The sequence below is a fragment of the Balaenoptera physalus genome (assembly GCF_965194825.1).
Source record: "Balaenoptera physalus genome assembly, chromosome: 20".
Taxonomy (NCBI): Eukaryota; Metazoa; Chordata; class Mammalia; order Artiodactyla; family Balaenopteridae; genus Balaenoptera; species Balaenoptera physalus.
In genome coordinates this window covers 40,172,025-40,198,576 of record NC_138901.1, presented here as the reverse complement: position 1 = coordinate 40,198,576, position 26,552 = coordinate 40,172,025, and the positions used below count along the sequence as shown (strand labels likewise).

General features: G+C 36.7%; 1 protein-coding gene across 3 annotated transcripts in view; it reads right to left on the bottom strand.

The window, feature by feature from the left end:
* Positions 1-22,384, bottom strand: part of DHX40 (DEAH-box helicase 40) — a 50,885-nt gene extending 28,501 nt beyond the window's left edge. The window contains exons 1-11 of one of the 3 annotated variants that reach the window (XM_082439999.1): positions 22,166-22,384; positions 21,157-21,324; positions 19,985-20,130; positions 18,391-18,510; positions 17,970-18,197; positions 17,312-17,378; positions 16,213-16,344; positions 7,625-7,724; positions 5,746-5,832; positions 5,428-5,610; positions 459-539 (exon numbers count right to left, since the gene is read on the bottom strand). In XM_082439999.1, the coding sequence (XP_082296125.1) occupies positions 459-539; positions 5,428-5,610; positions 5,746-5,832; positions 7,625-7,724; positions 16,213-16,344; positions 17,312-17,378; positions 17,970-18,197; positions 18,391-18,510; positions 19,985-20,130; positions 21,157-21,324; positions 22,166-22,277 (1,424 nt within the window). In that variant the 5' untranslated portion in view covers positions 22,278-22,384. The remainder of the gene's footprint in view (positions 1-458; positions 540-5,427; positions 5,611-5,745; positions 5,833-7,624; positions 7,725-16,212; positions 16,345-17,311; positions 17,379-17,969; positions 18,198-18,390; positions 18,511-19,984; positions 20,131-21,156; positions 21,325-22,165) is intronic. The other 2 variants (XM_082440000.1, XM_082440001.1) reach the window with 2 other exon arrangements.
* Positions 22,385-26,552: the final 4,168 nt, after the last annotated feature.

Here is a 26,552-nt window from a genome sequence, read left to right as displayed (position 1 = left end):
TTTTAGGGCTTCCCTGGTGGCGCAGTGCTTGGGAATCCGCCTGCCAATGCAGGGGACACAGGTTCGAGCCCTGGTCTGGGAGGATCCCCCATGCCGCGGAGCAGCTGAGCCTGTGTGCCACAACTACTGAGCCTGCACTCTAGAGCCCACGAGCCACAACTACTGAGCCCGCGTGCCACAACTACTGAGCCCGTGTGCCACAACTACTGAAGCCACGTGCCTAGAGCCCATGCTCTGCAACAGGAGAAGCCACTGCAATGAGGGGCCCGCGCACCACAACAGAGAGTAGCCCCCGCTCGCCACAACTAGATAATGCCTGTGCGCAGCAACAAAGACCCAATGCAGCCAAATATAAATAAATAAAAAATAAATAATTAAAAAAAAAAAGAACCCTATTTTAAAAAGAGATTAACATCTATTGGGGTTGGTTTTGTTTTTGTTTTTTGTTTGTTTTTTACCTGTCAATAGCATCACACTGGTAGAGTTGTTTAAGAGCTTCCAAAATAAGTCTCTCATTAGGTGGATCCAAATAGGGAAACCTGTGTGTTTAAATGAGACATAAAATGAGATTCCATTCCTTGAACATGGCAAGATTTTATACAGATTTGAAAATTCCATTAAAAGGTTTTACTTCTGTTTTACAAGTCTTTCTTTTCTCTGTCTTTTTTTTTTTTCCAAAGCATTCTATGATTGTGATCAGCATTCAGCAAAGGAGGAAATTTTTTTCTGAATCACACTCTTCTATTTAATTCAAGAAGCCCTTCTTTTTGATTCCCCCTTAGCTGGAACACTCTCACCATTCCTCTCTACTTATCTTAACCCTTCCCCATTCTTCATAGCCAATATCAAGTCTACTCTGTTCTGTAGTCTGTAATTTTTATTACCATTTTATAAAACAGTGAAGGAAATTAACTGAAAGTGGCTAAAAATTACAAATTATTTAATAGTACCTCAAAATGGTTTTTAATAAAATGATAAATATCTTCAATTTAACCAATTTGCTTTATTGTATGTATGGATATGTATGTACTTATTTTCTCCTGAACTACCTGCAAACAGGCTGCAAATGTAATGCCAATTTACCCCCAAAATATTTCAGAGTGCATCCCCTGAAAATAAGGACATTCTCTTACATACCACAATATCATTTATAAACATAAAACAATTAACAATATTCACAAAGGACAGTATGACTATTGAGATGCCTCTAGAACATGGATCTATTTCACACTTGAAAATAAATATTTCTTTAAATATGGAAAAAAATAATATTCACAAAGGACAGCAGAGTGGCATATAACCAAGTGTGAATATATATCCCCCCACCCCAGGAACAATAATCACTTAATATTATTCTGCACTGGATTTTTTTTTCCCCACCATTAGTTTTGAGATGCTAAATAATCTACTCCAATTTCTCACCTTGAAAAAGGTACAACAGAGGACAAAAGGTCTAATACCTTACACAAAAGTCCATTCGAGGATTGACAACTCTATTTAAAAACAAACAAAAATCTGGTAGACTGTTCTACCGTCAGCTTTCCTAGAACTTGTACCAACAAGTCCTGGTATCTGCTACAGCAAGAGTTGGCAAGCACTTTCTAAAGAAGGCCAGATAGTAAATATTTTAGGCTTTACAGGCCATATGGTCTCTGTCACAATTACTCAACTCTGCTGCTGAAGCAAAAGCAGCCATACATTAATGAATGGGCATGGCTGTGTTCCAATAAAATTTTATTTACAGAAACAGTCAGTGAGCTTGGACCATATTTTGCGACCCCTATCCTAGAGTAATACCAGACTAGTCAGCTTCCTCTTCTAGATAAGAGCCATTTTAGATTTGTAAAAACTACAATTATTTCTCTCCCTCGATTATACCAATTACCAATTCTGTCAAACTTTCCTTGTATTATTTGGTTTCTAAGAGACCCACCAAACATATTTAGCATTTTTTAGAAACAATCTAGTTCGTCAAACTCCTAATAAAACTCGATGACATGCAAAACTGAACTCCAAGTGTACAGTGACCAACACAGAACAGGAATGCTATAATTCCCAATCACCTGGACACTGTGGTTTATTAATATAACCAAAGTTTATGCCAGTGGAATTTTTAAAATTGTTCTTTAAACAGAACAATAATTGCAAGCTCATACTAAGTTTGTGGTGATCTGATAATTTCAGATCTTTTCCACATTGAATTTCTTTAATGTGCAACCAAAACATAAGATTTAAGATGTACCCCTTCAGACTTTTACCTTGTTGATTTTTGCCCAAGGTTCTGGCCTATTGAGACCATTCTAAATCTTGGTTTTAATCATCTACCCATTAGAAATGAAGATATTTTCCATAAATCTGGTAATCATGACTTCAATATCTTTATTTAATATTTTCATTAAAAATGCTTATCAGGAAAGAGTGAAATTCAGCATACTACCAGTAAAACCTTCATCAAGGCTTGGTGAGCAATTAATCAGTACTTTCTGGATTCGGCTATTTGGCAAATATATCCTAATGCAGCAGTACTGTCACATCTTATTCACAAATACGTCAATGTAATCTTGTTAAATATTGTGTTGAAAACAAGAGACATTAGGTTAGCAATCAATAAATTCTTGTGGTGCATCCATTAAGTGGATGGTCCTGCCTTCAAACTGAAAAGAAAATGGTTTATGATAACATATTCTTTGTGAACCATTTTGATTCACATTGATGATTACAAATCAACATTGTATTCTCTTAGGGACTTTCCTGGTCGTCCAGTGGTAAAGAATCCGCCTTCCAATGCAAGTGACACGGGTTCGATCCCTGCTCAGGGAACTAAGATCCCACATGCCACAGGGCAACTAAGCCTGTGCACCACAACTATTGAGCTCGCGCACCTCAACTAGAGCCCACGTGCTGCAAACTACAGAGCTCACACGCTCTAGAGCCCACTCCACGACTAGAGAGAAGCCCACACACTGCAAGGAAAGATCCCACATGCTGCAACGAAGACCCAACACAGCCAAATAAATAAATAAATATTAAAAAATATATATTATATTCTCTTAAACCATTTTCCAATAAACTATGCTAGAATTTGCAAGAATCAATGTCAAGCTTACTGGGCAGTTGTTTCTATAACCTGCCCTTTTCTTAAATGGAAAATTGATTTTTGAGTTTCTCACATTTTCTGGTAACCTGTTCTGCATAATTTCTCAGAGACGACCCACGATACCTCTGACATTATATCTGCAAGTTCTTCTGGTACCATGGAAATAATGTCTAAAGCCACAATACAAACTCATTTATGGTCATTAGGTTTTCTCTCATTATTTCCTAATCGATATTGGTCATCAATTCCTTCTTATCTAGACTTGTTCTTATCTTTTCAGTTTTAAAATCGTTCCTAACGGAGGAGAAAGGGGAGGCAAAATAATAACTGAAAAGTTCCATTTTCTTTCTGTCACCTACGAATACTATACCACCTATCCCAAATTCTGGTTGTACCTGCCCATATTCTGCACACATTTTTTTTTTTTAAGTATTTTTATTTATTTATTTATTTATTTTTGGCTGTGTTGGGTCTTCGTTTCTATGCGAGGGCTTTCTCTAGTTGCGGCAAGTGGGGGCCACTCTTCATCGCGGTGCACAGGCCTCTCACTATCGCGGCCTCTCTTGTTGCGGAGCACAGGCTCCAGACGCGCAGGCTCAGTAATTGTGGCTCACGGGCCCAGTTGCTCCACGGCATGTGGGATCTTCCCAGACCAGGGCTCGAACCCGTGCCCCCTGCACTGGCAGGCAGATTCTCAACCACTGCGCCACCAGGGAAGCCCTGCACACACCTTAAAAAGAGCAGGGAGACACAACATGATAAATGTAATCATCACTGCTGTATGTTATATACGAAAGCTGTTACGAGAGTAAATCCTAAGAATTCTCATCATGAGGGAAAAATTTTTTTTCTATTTCTTTATTATTTTATCTGTATGAGATGATGTTCACTACACTTATTGTGGTAATCATTTCATGATGTATGTAAGTCATTATGCTGTACTCCTTAAACTTATACAGTGCTGTATATCAATTATATCTCAATAAAACTGGGAGAAAAAAGGGGTGTGGGAGAGAAGTCTTTTTTTTTTTTCTGGTCTCTAGCATTTTAAGAACTTTCATTACATTCTAAGTCTTAAAACTTAAGATGAAAAAAAACTCAGTGCAGATGACATTGAGTAATTATTGTTCCTATTTTTCTAACATATATTTATTCTTGATTATATGCTGCTCTGTTAGCCTTTATAAATATTATTTTTAAATATGGGTTCATCTGTTTGGCCATTTAGATTTCTTTAAATGGCTTTTCTTTCTCATTAGTATCATTTATGATAACAGTTAGAATTTTACATATTTGCCTTCCTCTTTCTAGGATTTATATTCTCATCTAGAAAATCTCTAGTCTCGGGACTTCCCTGGTGGTCCAGTAGGTAAGATGCCACGCTCCCAATGCAGGGGGTCCGGGTTCAATCCCTGGTTGGGGAACTAGTTCCTGCATGCATGCCGCAACTAAGAGTCCACATGCTGCAACTAAGAAGCCCACATGCTGCAACTAAAAAAAGATCCCGCGTGCCACAACTAAACATGCCGCAACAAAGACCCGGCACGGCCAAAATAAATACATTTTAAAAAAAGAAGAAGAAAACCTCTAGTCTTATGATAATAACTATAAAAAAAATCTTAGATGGCTTTCTAAGAGTATACAATACATATTTCGATGCACCTAGTAATTACTTCCTTTCTTATTATGAATTTAAAGAATGCATGGTCACCTTCTCCCAAGGTTCCTCACACTTTAATATTCCTAATTAAGACCAAAATTAAAACCAAGATAATACTTTCTTTCATTATTTCTTCTACCATAAATTTCATAATATGAAATTTCAAGCCCCTACAATATTCTGTCCTATACTAATTATATTCTTTAACATTTAACTAATTTAACAGTTGTTCTATTTTTTGCTTCATGTCGAATCTCATTTCCCCATTATAATTTAAGCTTAGTGAAAGCAAAAACCTACTAAAGAGTATTATTCTGTCTCTCATCGTACTTGGTACCATGCTGGCCATACAAAAGATGCTACCAAAAAAAAAAAAAACCAACTCAACAACACTTTCTGAGTGGCATTAGGGTCATTGTACACCTTTCATTACAGATAAACAGTGGTCATTAAATTATCCAAATAAACATCAGCACGAAAACTCCATTAAGCCAAGGTTAAAATACGAGCAAGGGATCAAATCCCAGTAAAGCAATGCAAAGAAGCTCTTTATTTGGGTTTAGTTGAACCTTGAAATGTAGGGACATACGAGTCAAATACTTCAAAAAAATTTCTGAGAAATAACATGACTCCCTAACAAATTTTTCTTTGTTTCAAGTTGTCTACATACCTTATTACATCGTGTATGGCAAGGCACTTTAAGGTCAGAACTACAGATGTCAAACTAGTTCTCTTAATCTCAGGGATCACATGGTCAGGCATACACTGGTTCCAAAAATCTTTACTATAGATGCGAAAGCATTTTCCTGAGGAAGTCCTGCCAGCTCGGCCACTTCGCTGTAAGGCCTCACTCCTTTAGAGGAAAAAAAAAACAAAGTCCCCAAAATGTTCTATGACTTTTCTAAGTAATTCACTTCCTTCCCCAAACCAATTAGAAATTATCTAATCAACTGTTCTTTGAACAAAAAGGCTTACCACAGAGACTTACTTTGAAATTGGAACCACCTCTAGGATGTCCAATCCTAATCTGGGATTGTGATTTAACTGCTTCACAAAGCCACCGTCTACCACATATCTAAGTATAATGAAAAAAAAGGTAAGTTTCTAGAAAACAAGGAAAGACTTGTTAATTTTTAACCACTTTGGGTACTCCTTTTCTACCAAACTAACAACTACGCAACAACTTTTAAGTGTAAAACTTGAAAGTCAAGAAATTGGAAACCCCATACACTGCTACTGGAAATGTAAAATGGTTCAGCCAATGTGGAAAATGGTTTGGAGGGTCCCCAAAACATTAAACATAGAATTACCATATGACCCAGAAGTTCCATTCCTAGGCATACACCCAAAAGAACTGAAAACAAGTACTCAACAAATACTTGTAGACATATGTTCATAGTAGCACTGTAAGAGGACTATACGAGCCTAAAGGTGGAAACAGCCTAAATGTCCATTAACCATTAAGGGACGAAAGGATGAACAAATTATGGTATACACATGCAACAGAATATTATTCAGCCATAGAAAGGAATGAAGTACTGATACATGCCACAACATGGATGAACCTCAAAAAACATGCTGAGTGGAAGAAACCAGGCACAAAAGGTAACATATTGTATGATTCCATTTATATGAGATATCCAGAATAGGATATCCATAGAGACAGAAAGGGGTGGTTGCCAGGGGCTGGGGTGGAGGCGCCAATGGGGAGCAACTCCTTAAAGTGTACAGGTTTTTATTTGGGGGTGATGAAATGTTTTAGAACTAGATAAAGGTGGTGGTTGCACAACATTATGTATGTAATAAATACTACTTAATTATTCACTTTTCAATGTTAATTTTATGTTCTCCCATTAAAAAAACAAACTTGAAAATCAGCTCTAAACCATTCTAACAGGTTCAGAATCTAATTCCAGTTAGCCTTTAACTATACCACTTTAAGCCAACTAAATGGAGAACAAGTCAGGTAAAAAACTGACTTGGAAGGAAGAGTAGTAAGTCTATCATTCACTTAGGGAACATTCTGAAACACGCTATTTAATGACTTTTGCCTTTGCTGGAACAGAATATGGCAGAGGTTAATTTACTCAAGAGAGCTGCTTGCCTAAGCCTTTATTGAAACCATTATTTTTAAAGTAAAGAGAAAAGCAGAGGAAATTAAACTTCCTCTTAGATCTGGATGATGATTTTACCCAAAAGAAACATATAGGATCTCTGGGTCAGGTCCAGCCTTCCTGTGGCAGAGACAGACTTAGTTAAGGACATAAAATATATTGGGTAAAAGATAAATATCCGGAAGGAATGTGGTTCAACAGTCTGAAAGAACTTCACATTAGCTATCAGTCTAGACTTAGACTGATAAGTGTTTCTCTACAAAATTTACCCAAAAATTTGATGGCATCACTGATTACATTGAAAAATAAAAGTCCATTTCACAAAAGGGTGAAAAGCAAGCAACAGTACCTCCAGATAAACACTTGGATATACAAAGCTTACTATGTGAAATGGAGCTGACAGGTAAGAAGGGAATATCAGATTATCTTAGGTACCTGCTGGTAATGTAATATGAGAAACAGGTTTGGCTTCCCATTTAATGAAACCCATGAAACATCACACATAATCTTAAATTTGGGAAGAGAAAGCTACATGTTACCAAGTACCAGTATTTAAAAAGTGTGAACAGAAATACTATGTGCACCTCCTACTCCATTTCCTATTCAGAGCAATCAATAATTACAAAAAATGATAGGTGATTACAAGTTAAAAAAGTGAGAAGGGAATTAGTGGAGGGCACAGAGACACAAACTTAATGTTTTATGATTAGCTAAGTGGCTTCCTCAGCTTTAAAAGGAATTTAAAAGTTATACCTGATTCCATCTATTGTCAAAGATGTTGCAGAAATATTGGTGGATATGACGCATTTTCTAATTCCAGGTGGAGGTGGCAAAAATATTCTTCTCTGTTGATCTAAAATATATGTAAAGAGAAAATACTAATTTACAACATGCATTTGTCAAACTCAAGTTTTGAAAAACTCATTTCTTTTCATTAAAAGTTGTTTTCTTCACCTCTTTAATTATCTTGAATTCAAAATATAATAGCAAAAACTATTTTTCCTCATCTTTCACTATTAAGACCTCTAGATCCATGGATTCACAGATGATTATTGCTAAAATAAACCCTACAGCAGAGTCCTTTATATAGGTCATAGCTCCCTTAGAGGCTATTTAAAAACTGTGGGCCTCATCTCCATTAAAAGTCACATATGTACAGACACAAAAAAATTTTCAAACAATAACAGGGTGTTCAGGACTCTGAAGTCTATCCACGGACAACAGATTAAGAACCTCTCTATGCTTTAAAGATTGATTAGCTAAGGCAGTTTTTACTTTTTCAGATGTCTGCCCAATTCATCACTCCATCTCTAAACAAGTAACACCACCCTTATTTCCACCATCCACACATTCTGAAGGGTGGGCCTCAGCAGCGATGCTTATAGTATGGTACCTTGCTCCTCTGGCCATAGTTTGTGGCACCAAGGATAAACATCTCCCTTCAACTGGACCAGTCCCATTCTCCTGTGAATTTGGAATAACGTCCAAGAGATGCTCAATTTGATTAAGCCAGTTTCTTGCAAAGAGAAAGAATTAACTTGTGAACCATAGGGAAGTGACTAGTGTATATGGAAAGCGAATCTAAAGAGAATAAAAATAGAATCATCCATGAGAGTTCACAAGAGAGTATTTCTGGGTTGCTGGCAATTCTCAGGCCTTAGTGTAAAATAAGCAGAAAGGTAGATTTGACCAGACTTGCCCTCCTGCCAGGTTAAGCAGAGAACACGGCAAGAGAGTTAATGTTTGCAAGGAAATGATTACGGCATAGGCAAAAGGAGATAAGTGATAAGACAAATCTCGATGCAATCTGAAAATTGTTGAATTAGGAACAGAAGAGTGAGCTGGCAGAGACAGGAAGTAATCATCAGAAAGAGGTTTAAAACTGAGATCAGAAATGAAGATAATGATAAAGTCTACAACGTTCAATTTGTGAAGGGGTGGCTGTGCTGGGATGAAGGAAAAGATCACTTAAGCTAGAGAGGTCAAGCAAGGGATTTGGGTAGATCGTCTATTTTAATGACATCCAAAAATTAGGAGTAATCATTCCAGGGAGTATACAAGTCAATCGATTGGGGTATGAAAAGAAATCATTAGCATGTCTATTTATATTTCTCATAACATCCTTTTAAACTTTTTATTTTATATGTGTTTACTATTTTATGTTACATGTTAGAACAGTAAGTACATATGTATCCTTTAAAAAGAGAAAAATTTTAAATGCCTGGCTGCAATTTCCACAAGATATTTGGAAATTTGTCCAGAAAATTCACTCTTTCTACCTGAACAACCTCAAGTTCTTTTCTTTTCAGCAGCCAAGAAAATCTTAACCAAACCTGTTTTTAAATAAAGTACAAAACCTGTTTCCAAAGAAAATCTTAAAAAGATCCATGTATCCGCAATATATAAAACAGACCAAAGTTGAACTATTATGAAGGGGAAAAGGAGTGGCACAGACAAGCACAGTTTTAAAATTATGTTACTAGGCCAACTATCTCATTTTATAGATGAGAACACTAAAGCCCAGAGAGGTCAAGCAGCTTGCCCAGGATTTACATATAGACAGGCAAGTTTAAAACCAAGTCAAGTATTGCTGCTATTCTTCTAAAAATCATTCTGAAATTAATTTCACAAGTAAAAAAGTGCTAGAAAGGCAGCTTACACATAAGTGATAAAAATTATTTTTTAGGAGTTTCTTCGATTTAGGTAGCTCAGATGGTTCAAAGGAATCATATACTACTTTGCAGTTCAAGTTATATGTTTACACATTTATTTATTATTTATTGTCTATCTATTCTACTACAATGTAGCTCTGTAAGAATAAGGATTTTCTTTTATTGTTTGTGGTGGTAGTTACACAGGTATGTACATTGTCATTGTAGGTACATACGCCCAGTACCTACAATGGCTGGACCACAGAAAGTGCTCAGTAAAGTTCAATGAATTGATCAATTTAAAAATGCATGATATAAATAATAAATTGAGATCCTTCTACCTTTGAAATTCCACATTACCCTAAAATTTTACATAAATTAGAAATGTCCATTCTGAGCATATTTATGAGTAACTCTGTTTTTCAATTAACCCATGTCTAAAAGTACCTAATTTTAGTCTTCAGTTCAAGCAAAATTTCAGTTTATCATTTTGTTCACTACAGTCAATTAAAAAGTCCTGAAACTGCTGTTTTGACAAGACTCACGTTTGTTTCACATTTACATTTTACCCACATACTTTCACCACATTCCACAAGTATAAACACATGCCAATTTTATGTTTGTTTATAAAGGTTTGGGAAAAAGTTAAATACATATATCCTAAAGCACATTCTCACCTTCCACAAAGAAAAAGGGAAACTGAATATTTTCATTAAGATGTAGCAATTCTCCTGATTACCTCCATGCAGCTAATAAGGTACTAGAATATAAATTAATGGTGGCGGGGGGGGGGGGGGATTGGCAAAGAGGCAGAAAGATGCTCCAAAATCTACCAAGAAATAAGGATACTGAGGAGAGACCACTTAACGCTCTTAATGGAGTAATGCTCCTAAGATACATGTATGTGACATATTATATGTTAAGGCCAACTGAAACGTCCTCATAGAATTTCTTGTTCCAAATTGATCCCAAAGCAGAAAAGTGTTTGAGAGAAAGCGTGTGTGTGTGTGTGTGTGTGTGTGTGTGTGTGTGTGTGTGTGTGTGTGAGAGAGAGAGAGAGAGAATATGTATATAAAAGGAACATAAAGCTATAAACAGAAATTGTCAATCAAAGGGGGAAAAAAGATGATTCTGGAACAGAATAAAAGAGGTACAACACTGCTCAGCTCAAACTCTACCCCTCTCCCGAAGTCATTTTTGGGTAAGTCAAAAATATCTTGAGAATTCTCACTAACACAGCTGAAAATCAAACTTCTGACATAGAGAAAAGGCTTGAGATAATCAGTAAATGCAGTTGAAAAGATAAAGTAACCAGAAGGGAGCTAAAAAATATGGAAGACATGCAATCCAACATAAGAATAATTGGTATCCCTGAAGTAGGAAACCAATAAATAGACAAGAGTTATATACAAAGATATAACACAAGAGAATTTCCTTGAAATAAAGAATTGAATTTGCAGATCAAAAGAGCAACTAAGAATAATTTATCTTGTTTGTGGTGGTAGTTACACAGGTATGTACATTGTCAAAACTCACTGAACTATATACTTAAAGCAGGCACAGTTTATTGTATGTAAATTATACCTCAATAAAGTTGATTTTTAAAAAGAGCACATAAAATTCCAGGAAAATTTTACTATAAAACACTCAACACCAAAAAATATTCTAATTAAAAACTATTGAACTTTAAGGATAAAAATAGAAATTTTCAGGCAATCAGACAGAAAAAGCAAATCACTTACAAGGAGGGGAAAAAAAATCAGGTTGGCCTCAGACTTCTCCGCAGCAACATTCAATGCCAGAAGACAACTGGACAACGTCTACCAAGTTCTAAGGAAAAGAAAGTGTGACCCAAGAACATAAAACCCAGCCAAGATGTAGCTCAAGTATAAAGGCAAAAGCCAGACATTCTTAAACAAAAGAACTACAAAAAAAAATAACACCCAAGAGCTCTTCTATTAAAAAGAAAAAAAAAAAAAAGGTTAAAGTCTAGCCAATCTAAAATTAACCAAAAGTAACTTAGGAATGGAAAAACCATGGTAAAAGGATTGATAGTAAATACTGAATACAACTGAACAATGTAAAAATAACTAACAAAAATCAGAAGGGGAGGATACAGAAGAATATCAGTACTTAAGTGCTCATCTTTCAAATCAGGCAACAGATAAGATCTCCAATCAAATATAGTCTAAAAAGAAGATATTAACTTCAGCTTAATATTTTTCATCTTTTTAAACTTTAAAGCACTCTTTTATAAAATATTATCTCATGTGGTAAAGAAAGATATTCTTGAAGTTAACAATTCCTTCAAGTAAATTCAAGTAAAATTAAATACTTTTTAAAAAAGCAGCTAATAGTATAATCTCACTCTTAAAAAAAGTATTTCTGTCAAACTATCTAACTACTTACTTATACGTACACACATACACATACACACACACACACACACAAACACAGATCTGAATAATGTTTTTTCTAATGTTAAAGATGGTTATTTCTGGATGGAGTTTGAGGTGATTTCTTTACTTTTACCTTTGTAAAACTGTACACTGCTTGAATTCTTTATAATGAAACTGTATTATTTTCCCTCAATTGAGTAATTTTTCTTAAAAGAGAGACACCAACTATTAGTTCTGCATAGTGGAAAATGGATTTTTTTTTTACTTTTCTATACTTTTAAAACTTCTACAAAGGGCAAAAAAGAAAAACAAAGGAGCATATGTAAAATAAACCCATTTTTGTTAAAAAACAAAACACTAAACAATAAAATATATCTAAATGTATAATTAAAAGGTCAGAACAATATGCCTCAAAATATTAATAGTGATTATCACTTAATCATGTTGGTGGCATCTGAGTAAGTTTATTTTTCTTTGCTGATTTTATTGTTTTTAAAAAGTATGTATTTCTTTTTAAGACAAAAGAAAATTTTTCCCATTTGGGGAGACTCCACATAGACTAAAAGTTTTTATGTGAAACTCACTAGCCTTATTCCCCCACATCTTTAATCTTAACATTTAAGGAAACTATCTTAGACACTTGGTACTTGCTATATTGAAGTAATATCTTTGGTTTGCAAGCAGAAGAAAGAAAAAAAACTATTTTTGGATTTATGCAATAATCTAAATGAGTAGGTTTTCCCCTTTTAAAATGTTGTACACTAATCCAAGGTAAAGCTCCTCTCCTTTTCTTCATCTATTCTGGAAACACATGTACTGTTAGATCCTCCACTACTGAATAAATAACCAGTTATCAAATGTAGATTCACCATGTGACCTCAGGAACATCACTTAGCCTCTATCTGTAAAATAAAGAAATCTGATTATGCAAATATATATATATGGGTATATGTGCATTTTTCTAGAAAAACAGCCAGGCTTTCATTACTTAAAAATAAAAATCTGAGATCCCCACCCTCCACAAAAGGCTAAGAAGCACTGAATTAGATAATTATGTCAGTGCTAAAAGTGTCTAGTTCCATGCAAATAATTGTCACTTATGAAGTAACAGGTATATTTCAGTTCATAAATTTTTGTGAGGGTTCAGCTTTCCCTAAATGCATGACCAACCTGAAGGAGTGTAAGACCTAAACAAAAAGGGGGAAGTCAGAAGAGGGAAAAGGTTTGAGAGAAACAAGAAAAAGGTTCAGACATAGTGTTTGGTGCAAGACATTAATAGAATATCCAGCAGAAAGTAAAAAATCTGGAACTCAATTTAACAAATACTTAGTCAGGACTTTTTCAATGTTTAGTACTTGTCCTCAGGAAGTCCACAATCTTATAGAGAGGATGAGACAATCGTAACACAAGATAAATGTGTTAAGTGCCACAAGAGATACAGTAAAGCACAATGAGGTTCAAATGAAGAAGAGATAAAAACCAGCTGTGAGGAGGGAAATCAGGAAAGGTTTTTATGGAGTTGGTTGCACTTGTGAAACAAAATAGCATAATTTCAACCAGTGAAAGGGGAGAATAAAAGGGAAAGGAGGAGTACAAGTTCAGGAAAGCGCAAACACAGAGTCACAAAAATGTTGTGGGAAGAAAAGGAATCAAAAATATCTCTTACATTTTGCGTTTGAGTGAACATCGCAAAGGGTGGGGTTTGGGGGAGTTCAGCCCAAGGAGCAGGGTCATATAACCCTGGTAGTAGAAGGGATACTACAGCACCTCTTCACATTTGACAGATGAGAATTTTTTATGTCAAGTAGGGAGGTATTTTAAGATGTCCCTTTAAAACAGTCAGCCACCCTCATGGCTAGCCCAGAAATAAGAGCAAATATAAAATATCCACCTCATAATTTTTACTTATTCACTAAACCTAGGTCCATTTGTACCCCCTCACTCCAGGCTATAAGCAGGAAACTCTTCTTCCCTCTCCTCACTCCCAAGTGCAAGTTTTCTGTTCCTGAAGCTAACAGAAAATAAAGGAAATAACATTACAATGTTATGTGTCTCTCCCCACAACCCAAAGTAGCAATAATAAAGAAAATAAGTGCTATATTGTATTTACCAGGCTTAGAAAGAAAGCCTTAGATCCCAGGAACCTGCCACCCTCTCCCTACTTCATCCAACTCCACCTCACCCATTAATTAGTACCTCATCAGCTCCATCTGAATGTCTCTTTGCACTGTTATAAACTGCTACAATAAATATCGTTATGATCATGATGGATCACCAGTAGCTCACCCTTAGTGTCCTTGGAACCGGAAGGGAAACTAAAATAAACAAACAAAACCCTTCAATAATGGCTCTACTCACACCCAATCCCACATCTTTACATTTACGCATATACACCAACAAAGAAAATCACATACACTGGGAATTAGGGCTGAAAGCTGGCTGAAGTCATACTGGAAGGATAATGAACACCAAGTTATTAAGTTGGCATTATAATTCAGTTGGCGATAGGAAATGGCTGAAGGTACCCAACAGGAGACTGACACAATCAGAGCTGTGCTTTTGGAAGATTATGTTTATCATGGCAGGTAGGATGGTAAATTAAATCAGGGAAAACAAGTTATCAGGATATGTTAACAGCTCAGGAAAGCAAACTGAGGATCCCAATTCTAATGATGACAATGAGGAAAAAAAAAAAAAGAAAAATGAATGATCTGGACAAGATAAAGGTAAAAGAAAACCTGTAGGAGTTGTCACTTGTTTGGACTGTATGATCTAGGATATGATGCACAGACCAGAAAGCCCTGTGAGACCCAGCAGGTCTAGAGTGCAGGAGACTGAACTAGAGACAGCTTTCAGGAGTCATCACAAAGTGACACGTGAATCCTAGGAGCCAACCTCTCCAAAACAGAGAATTCTAAGAAAACAGCAAGCTAAGGATGAAACCTTAGGGAACAGTCACATTCAGAGGGGAACAAAGGCCAGGGAGGGTGGGAAGACTTATAGAAACAGTGGTCAGGAGAACCAAATAATTATCCTAAACAACAGCATTTAAGGAGACTTATATTAACTCAAAATCAAAATACAAGTAGAAAAAAGCCATGGTATTTGAGGAATAGGAGGTCACTAGCAACCTTTAATAGTACAAAAACTGAATTTCAGGAAGATAATCAAGCAGCAATGGCAGATAAAGAACATTATTTTCAATATGGCAGTAAGATGGAAAGAATGAAATTATTTACTTTATATAGAAAAAGAAACAATATATATATTGTTAATAGTTAACAAAGCAACTATAACAGGTTTTGAATTATCTTATCAGTTATAAAGTAAATTATAAAAGTTAGTAGATAAAATCTCAAAAAAAACAATGAGAACATTAAATATCTAATAATGATCCTACAAATTCCCTTAAAGATGTAAAAATCTAAAATAGATCTCAGTGTTGAGAGCAAGGGCCCAATATCATCACAAAAGGGATTTCCAAAATAGCACATGGTCTATTGTTATTTACCAACACATATATTCCTGAACTTTTTTCGTTAATATAAGAACCACCTACTCAACAAAAACAAAACTACATGTAAAATATAAAAACATTTAAATGCTTTTTGCATTACATTAAATGGTAATCCCAATCAAACTTCAAATAGGAGGCTGCAGGTTAACTTCCCTTTGCTTTTACAAGTCAAATTCCATAATAAAATAGTTTTATAAAACAAATTCTAAACCTCATTCAACAACATTTATTATGAACAAATAGAATGATAAGAGTTTGCATTTGCTCTTTGAACTTAAAAAAGAACAACGTCGTACTTGAAAAGTAGACTAATGTGTGTAGCCACATAAAAAGAAAACAATCCACTGGTTTGTTCCAGTTATATCTGGATATATAAGATTTCTAGAAATTCCATGGCAGTGGCAAATTAGATTTGACTTATGGTACTACTATCAAGGAATTATAGCCTTAATTTCAAATAATTACCAAGAATATTTTTGTTCTGCTGGGAGAAGACATAGCCCACTCTTAACAATAGTAAGGGGGATAGATGTCCAAGGTCTTGAAAAAGTGAATGTGAAAAGACTTCAAGAAAAAAAAATCACTTCTCTCAAAGGGATGCTGGTTGGTTCTCCTAATGCTCTGTTTCTTCATCTGGGTGTTGGTTACAAAGGTGAGTTCACTTTGTGAAATTCACTGACCTAAACACTTAAGATCTGCACACTGTTCTGTATACATGTTATTATTCAATGAAAAGTTTTAAAAATCAAATTTTCTGTTCTAGTGAGGAATTACCTGTTGTCATAGATCCATAACACGGCAATATTAGCAAGCCATCTAGAGTGGTATCTTGGACATCATAATCATAATCAACAGACTCTGCCATCTGAAAAAGTAACTCACAACTTTTCTCGATTTCAAACTGACCTGAAATGAGGGGAGAAAATAATGTCAGCAACCGAACAGCAAAATTAATTTAAGAATAAAAAAAAAACCCTTCTAGATTAATATTGGTTTTGCATAATAGTTATTTTAAATCTCTCATTTGATCTAAGGTAGATGAACACATAAATTGTACTCAATCTCAACAATAATAAAATTAAAAATAGAAGAAAGTTTCCAAGGAATTTAAATCTCTAAAGGAATAAAAATGTTTATAATCATTAAGCCTTTCATCTTGCTAATATGGTATATTTGAGGAAGACTCAATAAAGTTAATCATTACCATAGGGGAGGCTAGTCCAGGAAATACTACATTTAGGTGTATTTCAAAATACTTAAGTACCTCAAAAAGGCTAAGAGATTGTTACAATGTCTCACTTCTGACATGGGTACAAGGCAGTGTAGAAGGTGAGCCATGAAATTACTCATATCTGTTAGTAGGATGCTGCTACTTGAAAAATCACACTAGTCTGAGATTTAACTATTCTATTTTTGACCTCCAGAAAAGGCTTGTCTATGAGACATGGATTCCACACCTTATGTACTGCTACCACACAATACCATCCCACCACTCAAAGAAGAAAGGAGATAGTAGTATGTCTTTTGAAATAATGAAATTAATCATTCAGATCCAGGACTGTTTAGTGTGGTTAACAGCTCTATATAAGATAGAGTAATAAAAATATTAATATTTTACCATTTAATATCTTGCTACTAAAAGGTCAGTGTATTTTACCTATGTTTACTAATGAGACTAATGGTTTTTAGGGCAGTGTAGAATTACCTTATGTATCTTATAATAGATATAATATCTAAAACTACTCAGAAAATCATAAAAGCCTAGGATAACATGAGTAGAGCCTAGATTTTCCAACAAAGGTAACACTCTATCATGGTGCCCCACTCCCTCGTACAAATAGTAAAATTTTTAAACCTGGTACTGAATGCTCACCAGTCAGAAAAACCAAGATGTCTCCAGCCATTTCATTCAAATGGATATCCATGGTCACTTTCACAATCTAAAGCAAGAAACACAAGCATAATATGCTAATGGAAATACAGTCCCCCCCCCCCCCCACCTCCCCTAGTTCCACAGAAAAATTAAATTTGGTTCTCGAAAGTCCTAGGACCTGGGACTTCCCTGGTGGTCCAGTGGTAAAGAATCCGCCTTCCAATGCAGGGGACGCGGGTTCGATCCCTGGTCAGGCAACCAAGATCCCACATGCCGCGGGGCAACTAAGCCCGCGTGCCACAACTACTGAGCTTGCATGCCTCAACTAGAGCCCACATGCTGCAAACTAGAGAGCCCACGTGCCCTCGAGCCTGCGTGCAAACCACAACTAGAGAGAAGTCCGTGCACCACAAAGAAGAGCCCACACGCCACAACGAAAGATCCTGCGTGCCTCAACGAAGATCTCGAGTGCTGCAACTAAGACCCGACACAGCCAAAATTAAATAAATAAATAAATAATAAATCTTAAAAAAAAAAAGTCCTAGGACCTATGAGGGCTGCCTGCCATTAAAATAATAGAGACAAATGAATTATCAAACTACTCAATCAACTAGAATCATAGATACAGAAAAGACATAAAAAGGATGCCAAGTAATACCGCTTGAATATATGCAGTATTTTCTCTATCTCGTGGACCAATCAAATTGCAGAATTTTTCTCTGACCGGATAAAGCCTTCCAGGTATATCAAATATTGGACAATTTCCAAAGAATGCAGAGAGCTTGGCTAATTCCATAGTTGCTGACATCACTACGACCTTTAAATGCTCCTTTCTATTAGGAGACTTCTCCTGAAACAGCTTCTTCAATAAACCAAATAAGATGTCCTGAAAGAAAAGTAAATTTCTAATAAGTCACAAGTGTACATAACAACCAATTTATTTTAAATATTTTGCTCTCCTAACCAAAGGATTCCCATTTGAATAGATTAAAATGTAAGTAAGAGAAGGCAATTCACTATAGAGTACAAAGCTACCCAAAAGAAGTGAACTGTAGTAACCAATACAGCAAAATACTCACTGTAGTTAGAGTTCTCTCATGGGCTTCATCCAATATAATGACGCTGAACTTGGTAAGATTTGGATCTCCCAGAATATATTTCAGTAAACATCCATCAGTCATGTATTTGATTGCTGTTTCCTAATGTTCAAACAGCAGAGTACATTAACATATACATAAAAATAAAATCACAGAAATTCATCCCTGCTTTGCAAACTAAATTTTCCCCCTCAGATGTACAGATACTAAGTGATCAAACTAATCTGATGAAATAAGAGTACATAAAATAGTCTAATAACATGTCTAATAACATGGATGGTAAATTACGAAACTTGTGATCTATACAGAGACAGGGATAAGGAACTAAGGTGAATATTCTGGGATAAAGCAAACGAAAGTGACCAATAAGGAAATACAATGAAGTCAGTGGAAAGTGGTTAAGATAATGCAACGACTTCAGGTGAGCAAGTTGTGGGAAAACAATAATGAAATGGAATTCATCTCCCTGTCTCAGCTGCTATTTTAGAGGACTCAGGAGAAAAGGTAGGTGCACCATTTCTCTCACTCTCTTCTTCCTTGACCACTTTCCTGCTACAAAAATAGGGTCAGTCGACTGGAATTAAAACAAGGTGAGAGTAAGGTCCAGAGGAGGAATTAACAGCAATGATATCCATAAAACAAAGGAAGAAAAAAAGAAAGAAAAATCCCCAGCAGTGACCACTAGGAAGGCAAAGACAGTATTTTGGGGAGTCATTCTTTGCCACTGTTGATGGTCATTCCTATCAGGGACCATAGGCAAATCAGAGAATGTTTTGTATCTGGTACAGGATTAAGAAATCCGGAAGGAATGTAAATTGTAGCTATGAACTATTGCCATGAATATAGAAGATGCTCAATAAATACTTGCTCAATGACTTTGTTCATTAAGCTGTCAGTTTTCCACTGACTTCAAGAATACAACCATACAATACGGATGAACCTTGAAAACTTTAGCTAAATGAAATAAGCCAGACACAAAGGACAAAATATTGTATGATTCCACTTGTACAGGGTACTTAGAATATGGAAATGTATAGAGACATAAAGCAGAATAGAAGTTACCAGGGACTAGGGGCGGGGAGATGGGAATGTGGAGTTACTATTTAGTAGATACAGAGTTTTTGTTTGGGATGGTGAAAACATTCTGAAAATAGACAGCAGGAGTGGTTACACAACACTATGAATGAACTTAATGCCACTGAATTGTTCACCTAAAAATGGTTTAAAAATAATACAAATGGTAAATTTTATTTTATGTGTATTTTACTGCAATAAAAAAAAATTTTAAAGACTACAGATGTAAGTTACATGCCAAGGATCCTTACAACTAAAATACATGTGAGTCCTGTGAAAAATCAACATAACTGTCACATAAACTAATTGAGAAGGGAGAAAATGGGATGAATTAGACATCCCAGGACTAGAGCATTAACAATGGGCAACACAAATTAATTCTAATCTGAGGCTTTGTTTCTTTAAAATATAAATGGAATTTTGAAGTCAAAATCTTTCATCACTTTCTCACTCTTTCTATAAATTTACGGTACTTAATTAAATACAAACAAAATTTTTGTACCTTAGAGCTGCAATCATCAAAACGAACTTGGTATCCTACTTTGGATCCCAAAGTGCATTTCATTTCTTCAGCAACCCTCTGAGCAACAGATATGGCAGCTACTTTTCGTGGTTGAGTCACACCAATCATACCATGTTGTGAAAACCCTATCAAAACCAGAGGTAAAAAAACACAAAAATGTTAACAATTGCTTCCCATTAGAGCTAAATTCTTTCTGGTCAATCAATACAAACTGTTCAAGTGTTTCTAAAAGAAAACTCTGCCAATTAACAACACACTGTATTACATTTGCACCATGGAAATTTAAGTATTAATTAAAAATAAGAATACATATTAATAGCTGTTCTAAATGTATATATTTTAATTAATTTTTTTCAATTTCAGTCTAAAGATTTACTCTAAAGAGTAAGCCAAGAATTTTTAACCCCTAGGAATCCATAAAATTCCACAGACTTCCTAAAATGGATTTAACTTGGCCACAGAAGTTTAAATATACCACTTTTCATAGATTCTACAAACATATTTTACTATTTTAATATCTTTGAAAGGGAGATGCATCTTATAACTGATGGCATTTTTTTTTATTAATAGTATGTAAAATAGTGGTATGTTTTAATAGACGGCATCTTAGATTTGATGCATTAGAGTAAGGTAATATACACTACAAAATTTTTATAATATCCAACATAATTTTGCTCTATACCAACCTTATGATAGAAAGTTTTACCGTATTGAAGGGAAAGACACCGTAAGGATAATTTGTTAGCTGGCTTGGTGTTAGGAGAGTCAAGGAATAAATAGTTACCTGATAACACTCTGGAGCTAGAACCAAGAAATACTAATGTCAGCAGCAGATATCAGTATATCCCTTCCCTCTGAAAATTATTTCAGTATCCAATGGTCAACAGTCTACTGCAAGACAACCTTATTCTATAGCACAGAATCAACATCTACCTATAATTCTATTTGGAATTATTATGATAACTGAAAATGCCATTTCAACTAATCTTTAATAAGACCGTAAAAAAGCAAGGAAGATGTAGGGACAGTGTGCCAAGAGAAGAACTGGGACTGTAAAACAAATGATGGGCATTTGCGTAATACAGAAGTCCTATTAGCTTTTAAGAGGATATTTTTAAAGTACTCCCAATATTTTCCCAGAATAAAATTACCTGCTTCATATAGATATTTTGGGAGTTGAGTTGTTTTACCACTTCCTGTATTTCCAGTAACAATAAGGAATGAATTGTCCCTCACAGCTTGAATAAGCTTTTTTCTTTGTTTTTGAATAGGAAAAGTTGGAGTAGTTCCTCCCTCCTGTGATGTGCATCCTTTATCTTCTGTAATGACAGGGAGAAAAAATTGTGCAATTCAATGGCCTGTAAAGATATACTCTGATTCAATCTCCCAAAACTGAAAAGGAAATGACAATAGAAATTCAGGGCTGGAAATAATCAACCCATGACTCCTCAGTTAAATCACCTACATCCAATTTGCAAGCGAGGGTTTATAAACCCAGAGCAACTTTTTAGTGAAATCAACTTGAGCATTTGCTAATACATGACTCAAAGTAGCTGACAAAGTTAAGCCTAGCACAAGGCAATGTATTTGCAAGCATACCTATACAGAAGTACAAAACCCAATTTTATTAAACAATAGACCAAAACCTGGAACACAGCAGAAAAACTCTCAGCTGAATTAAAAGCCACCTGTGTTTGCTTCTGATTCACGGTTCAAGTTAGGTCTCTGTTCAGAGTGACTGATATCCCAGAAGGCCAAGTGGTGGGTAACCATGGAAACTGGCTCCTGGAAACTGGCTCCCTCATACCGTACCCAAAGGCAGGCTGGCGGCCCGACGAAGGGGCGGAGGGGGGGAGGGGGGAATGGATGGGTAGAGAACAAAGGCTTTATGAGCCCATTTAAGGGCAGAACGCGTCTCGGCGTTGGGGTTCACTTTTTTGTCCCCCAGCAGGGTTTTCACCCAACTTGGGTCTGGGACCGCCCCCCTCTAGACCAAAGTCCTCACTGGATGCAAAGTTCGCCTCCGGCTTGGAGAGCGACAAGAACGCTGCGGCCTCCCCCCCTCTACTCTCCTCTGCCTGCCTAAGGCGGACTTTTATCCCCCCCAGAACCCCCATGCCATAACTCCCGCGGGCCTCCGTAGTGTCCCGCGGACCGCACCTCTATCCGCGATGGGAACTGCCGAAGGCCGCTCTTCTTGGAGGTCTCTTGATTGCTCACCTTCCTCCTGCCGCCTTGGCGCCCTGCCCGCGACGGCGGGAAACCGGGACATAGACCTGGCCCGGAGCGGAGGTGAGCACGTCCACCGTTCTGGGAAGATGGGAGGGGAAAGGCGAAGACGCGCCCTGATGACGTCAAGGTGTTTACTTCCGCGCGTGCGACTCGAGCGAGGGGAGGAGGAGCTATTCGATGACGTAGCGCGAGGCGACCGGAGAGCTGTCTAACCCTCGCGACGCGGCCCCGAGCAGAGGGCCCACCCTCGAGCGTTTCCCGCCAACCGCCGGCGTGCGCTGCGGCTCCGCCGGCGAAGCCAGCCCAGAAGTCCCGAAAGGACCCCTCCTGGTTCTCCTCTTGTGCGCAAAAGGGCCAGGCGACACCTTTTTTTCTCAATGGTTACTGCAAGCCTATCCTACCTTCACACACCTACCGTGATGTGACCCTTTGCCAGGAGCTGGAACCATCCTAGAGTTCGGCGTTCCACGACATTCTCACCTTGCTCATCCTGAAATGACCTGTTCAAGGCACACAGCTCATGAGCTGCAGAGCTGAACTTCTAGTTCCGTAGTGTCCAAAACTTAGGTCCCCCACGCTGTCCAGTTCCTTCATAGGACCCTGCATTTTAATTTATTTCCATGTTTATTTTCTTCCTCTTTCCCCCAACTAGACGCAAGGGCGGCAACTTTAGAAAATCATGGTACATGGAGCACAGCAAAGTGATTCAAACTGGACCGTCAATATTTTTTGAATTCTCTGATGGATGAATGAATGATTGATCTCCAGAGGAGTTAAGCTCACTTTTAATGGTTGTGGATTCCTTGGAAACCACAAGAACTGAAAAATTAAACAGATATACGACAATCGGGGTGGGGTGAATTTTCAGAAAAGGTACTTTGGGAAGCAGGTCTTTCTGTTATAGAACCTTACAATTTTGTAAGTAGTGCCAATCGTAACAAAATCCATGCAAGAAGATTGTTTCTTGGACTTTTCAATCATTCCTGCTGTTAGAATTAACCAACAGTTACTCCCAAAGAAGACAGCTCAAGTTGTCACTTTAACTAAAGTTCACTATTCTCCTATCCAACCAGGCTTCAAAAGATGTCATTGGACCCCAAGATTTTTCTGTGCTTATTTAAAATATATGTATACCAACTCCTTTTAAATGGGACTGATTAACATCTCCTAAAATGCAAGTGAGTGAGAGCAACTTGCTAACAACTTTATATCTCCAAACCTGGGAGCTACAGGAATAAATGAGATAATAGGAGAACATCCCAGATTTCTCTCATCCATTAAAGGAATCTCCCAACATCCTGCATTCTGTTAGAATTCAAAATATCACAACTCAGAAAAACCACAAAAAGAGCAAAAATATATTTGTAGTATAGGCAAGGTATTGGTGAGTACAGGGCATGGTAGTCACTTTTAAGAAAATGAGCAGAATCATTTCAGACCAATGACAGTTACCATTTATTGAGCACTTAGCAGTCAAACATGTAATATAAATTTTTTCACTTATTCTTCACAAAAACCCATAGGTTTTTATCACTAATTTTCATATATGGGAATCAAAGCTCACATATTTGCCTCAAAACAGAGGTAATACAACTAGATTTAAAAGTCACACTAATACCACTATATTGTAATGGGAGATGGAATTATCTAAATCTTGGTGGCTAATATATTTTCTTCCAATGTTTGTAAATCAACTATTATAGGATGACTCCATTCTCGTATGAGAACCACATAGTGGAGTATCCAGAATAAAACCTGCAAGCCAAGAATAAAGAAAAGTAAAAGTGAAAAACTCAAATGTTGTTTAACATTGTTGATTTTAAAACCAAGGACTTTAAAACATGTCACCATTAATAACCATGTGCTCAGAGCTATTCCATATTGAAAGAACAACACCTATTTCCTACTCAGTGAGTTTACAAATTGCAATGGCAAACAAGATACAAATATAGAATGAAAATAGAAAATACATGGGTTTAATCTGAGAAGAAAAGTCAATGTTCTCAACAACACTGAATCTATTTCCTGTTTTCTTTGGGTCACAAGAAAAAGCTGAAGGAGGACTTCCCTGGTGGCGCAGTGGTTAAGAATCTGCCTGCCATTGCAGGGGACACCGGTTCGAGCCCTGGTCCGGGAAGACCCCACATGCCGCGGAGAAACTGAGCCCGTGTGCCCAGAGCCCGTGCTCCGCAACAAGAGAAGCCACCACAATGAGAAGCCGGCGCACCGCAACAGAAAGTAGCCCCCGCTCACTGAAACTAGAGAAAGCCTGTGTGCAGCAGCAAAGACCCAATGCAGCCAAAAATTAATTAATTAATTAATTAATTTTTTAAAAAAACCCTGAAGGAAATGATATTCAAAGAAGTGTGAAAAGTATGACTTGCACCCTGCTGCTATTGCTTCATAAGGCAGTCTTTCAAAATGTTCTTGAATCTAAGCAATCTACTTCAGAGCATCCAGAAGACAGGAAAGAGGCTCAGTATTAGATTTTAAAAAATGGAGTAGAATTTTAAATCCTCTTCAAGAAAGAAAGGAGAGTATAGAACCACTGTTATATAGTTTAACTGGGGCAGAAAGGAAAATTATCAAAGATATTCATACAACGAAATACAGAAAGTCAAAAACACCAGACAAATGGCAGCATGTAGAAAGCTAATCATAACAGGAAGTCAACGGAGTGAGCAATAGTGTCAAACTTCATGGATTTTTTTTTAATCCATGAATTTGACCAAAACGATAGTTGTCTGGTAAAGAGAAACAGATAGGAGCCAGACTGTAAGTGGGTGGGAAGAGAAATAGAGGGCAAACTGAAAAGGTACTTAATGCATTTGGAGATGTATGGTTAGAATCAACTAAGGTAAATGAAAGGAGAGAAGAGAATAGCCAGAAAAAGGTGCTGCTGCTACAGTGTATGTGTGATGATTCATGGTCAATGGAATCATTGGGGTATAATTAGAAGGTGTGTTTAGGAGACTTGAAACACAGAGGTACTGATGAGGGAGAAAAAGCAAGTTCACATTTTGAGAATGAATGCAGGACCGGAAGAGAGAGAACAAACTTTTAGTCAAAGTAGGTATAATGAATCTGCATTTGTGACAGATTTGTATCCCAAAATATGAATCTGATTGTTCCTCCCTATTTCCCTCCTTTATTTCTGTCTTACTTGTAAACTAAAGACCTTTCTTCTGTCCCAGCCCTCACCAGAGCAGAAACAAAGATCCAAGGACACTGCTAACCTAAATGCCAAGAGCCTCCTGTGCATGCTTGAAGAACCGGTTATTGCCTCTCTCAAACAGATAAGACTGAGCCTAGAGAGGGCAGAGAGAAGGGAGGATGTAATGAGAAAGGAAGAACTGATCGAAGGAATAAGGAGCCCTCAAAGTAAGCAAGAGAAAGAGAATCTTTCGTTAGAAAGTTCTAGTGGGAGGCATTCAAGAAGATAAGCCATCTGAAGTGTGGACCATTCCTCCTTTTGAAAATAAATAAAAAACCAAAACTGTGACCAGTTAGTCACTTAGCAGTCCTAGATACATGTAAGCCTGGAAAGAGAGAGGGGAGCTTGTACGTTCTGGAAGGAATGGAAGCATGAAGAACCTCACTCCCTAACCAGAGTTAGACAGAAACAATAGGGAATTTTCCTATGAGTGAGGTAGTGGACCCCATGCTAGTTACATATTCTATTGACATGCGTGTAGGATGTTAGCAATTTGGTGGAAAATATTTAGATGGCCATACCATAGAACTTAGAGAAGTACCCACGTTTCAGTTCAAAAGTAAAAAACAACATCATCCTACTTTCTTCTCTTTTGTTTTTGTTTTTTTGGTGTTCAGATATTACGATTTGAGTAAGTAGCACAAGGCCACTTACCAAGCAGGCATTAATCATTCATCAGTAATATTATTTAATTGAGAGGTTAATAAAAATTGAGACACTTTTAGTCATTATCAATGAAAATTGATTCTTTACACATATGCATATAATCGTGCATGAATGTGTGGCATTCCCATTATTCTATCAGTAAAATAGGAACTTTCAAATAAAAGCTCAATGGGTACTCCAACTTCCTATTCATTCATTCATTCATGTGTTCATTCAGTAAATATTAGAATGCACAACCATATTATTCACCCTTCTTAATAGCCATAAAGAGGCATAAAAATATGTGTAAGAGATTATCACTACCTGCAAGCAGTCAAGGAGCTAAATATTTAAAGGAGGAAAAACTAGCTAGAGTGATGAGGAAAGACTTTTTGGAGTTAATGGCATTTGAACTGAGCTTTGAAAGTTGGAAAGATTTCAGTAAACGCCAGGGAA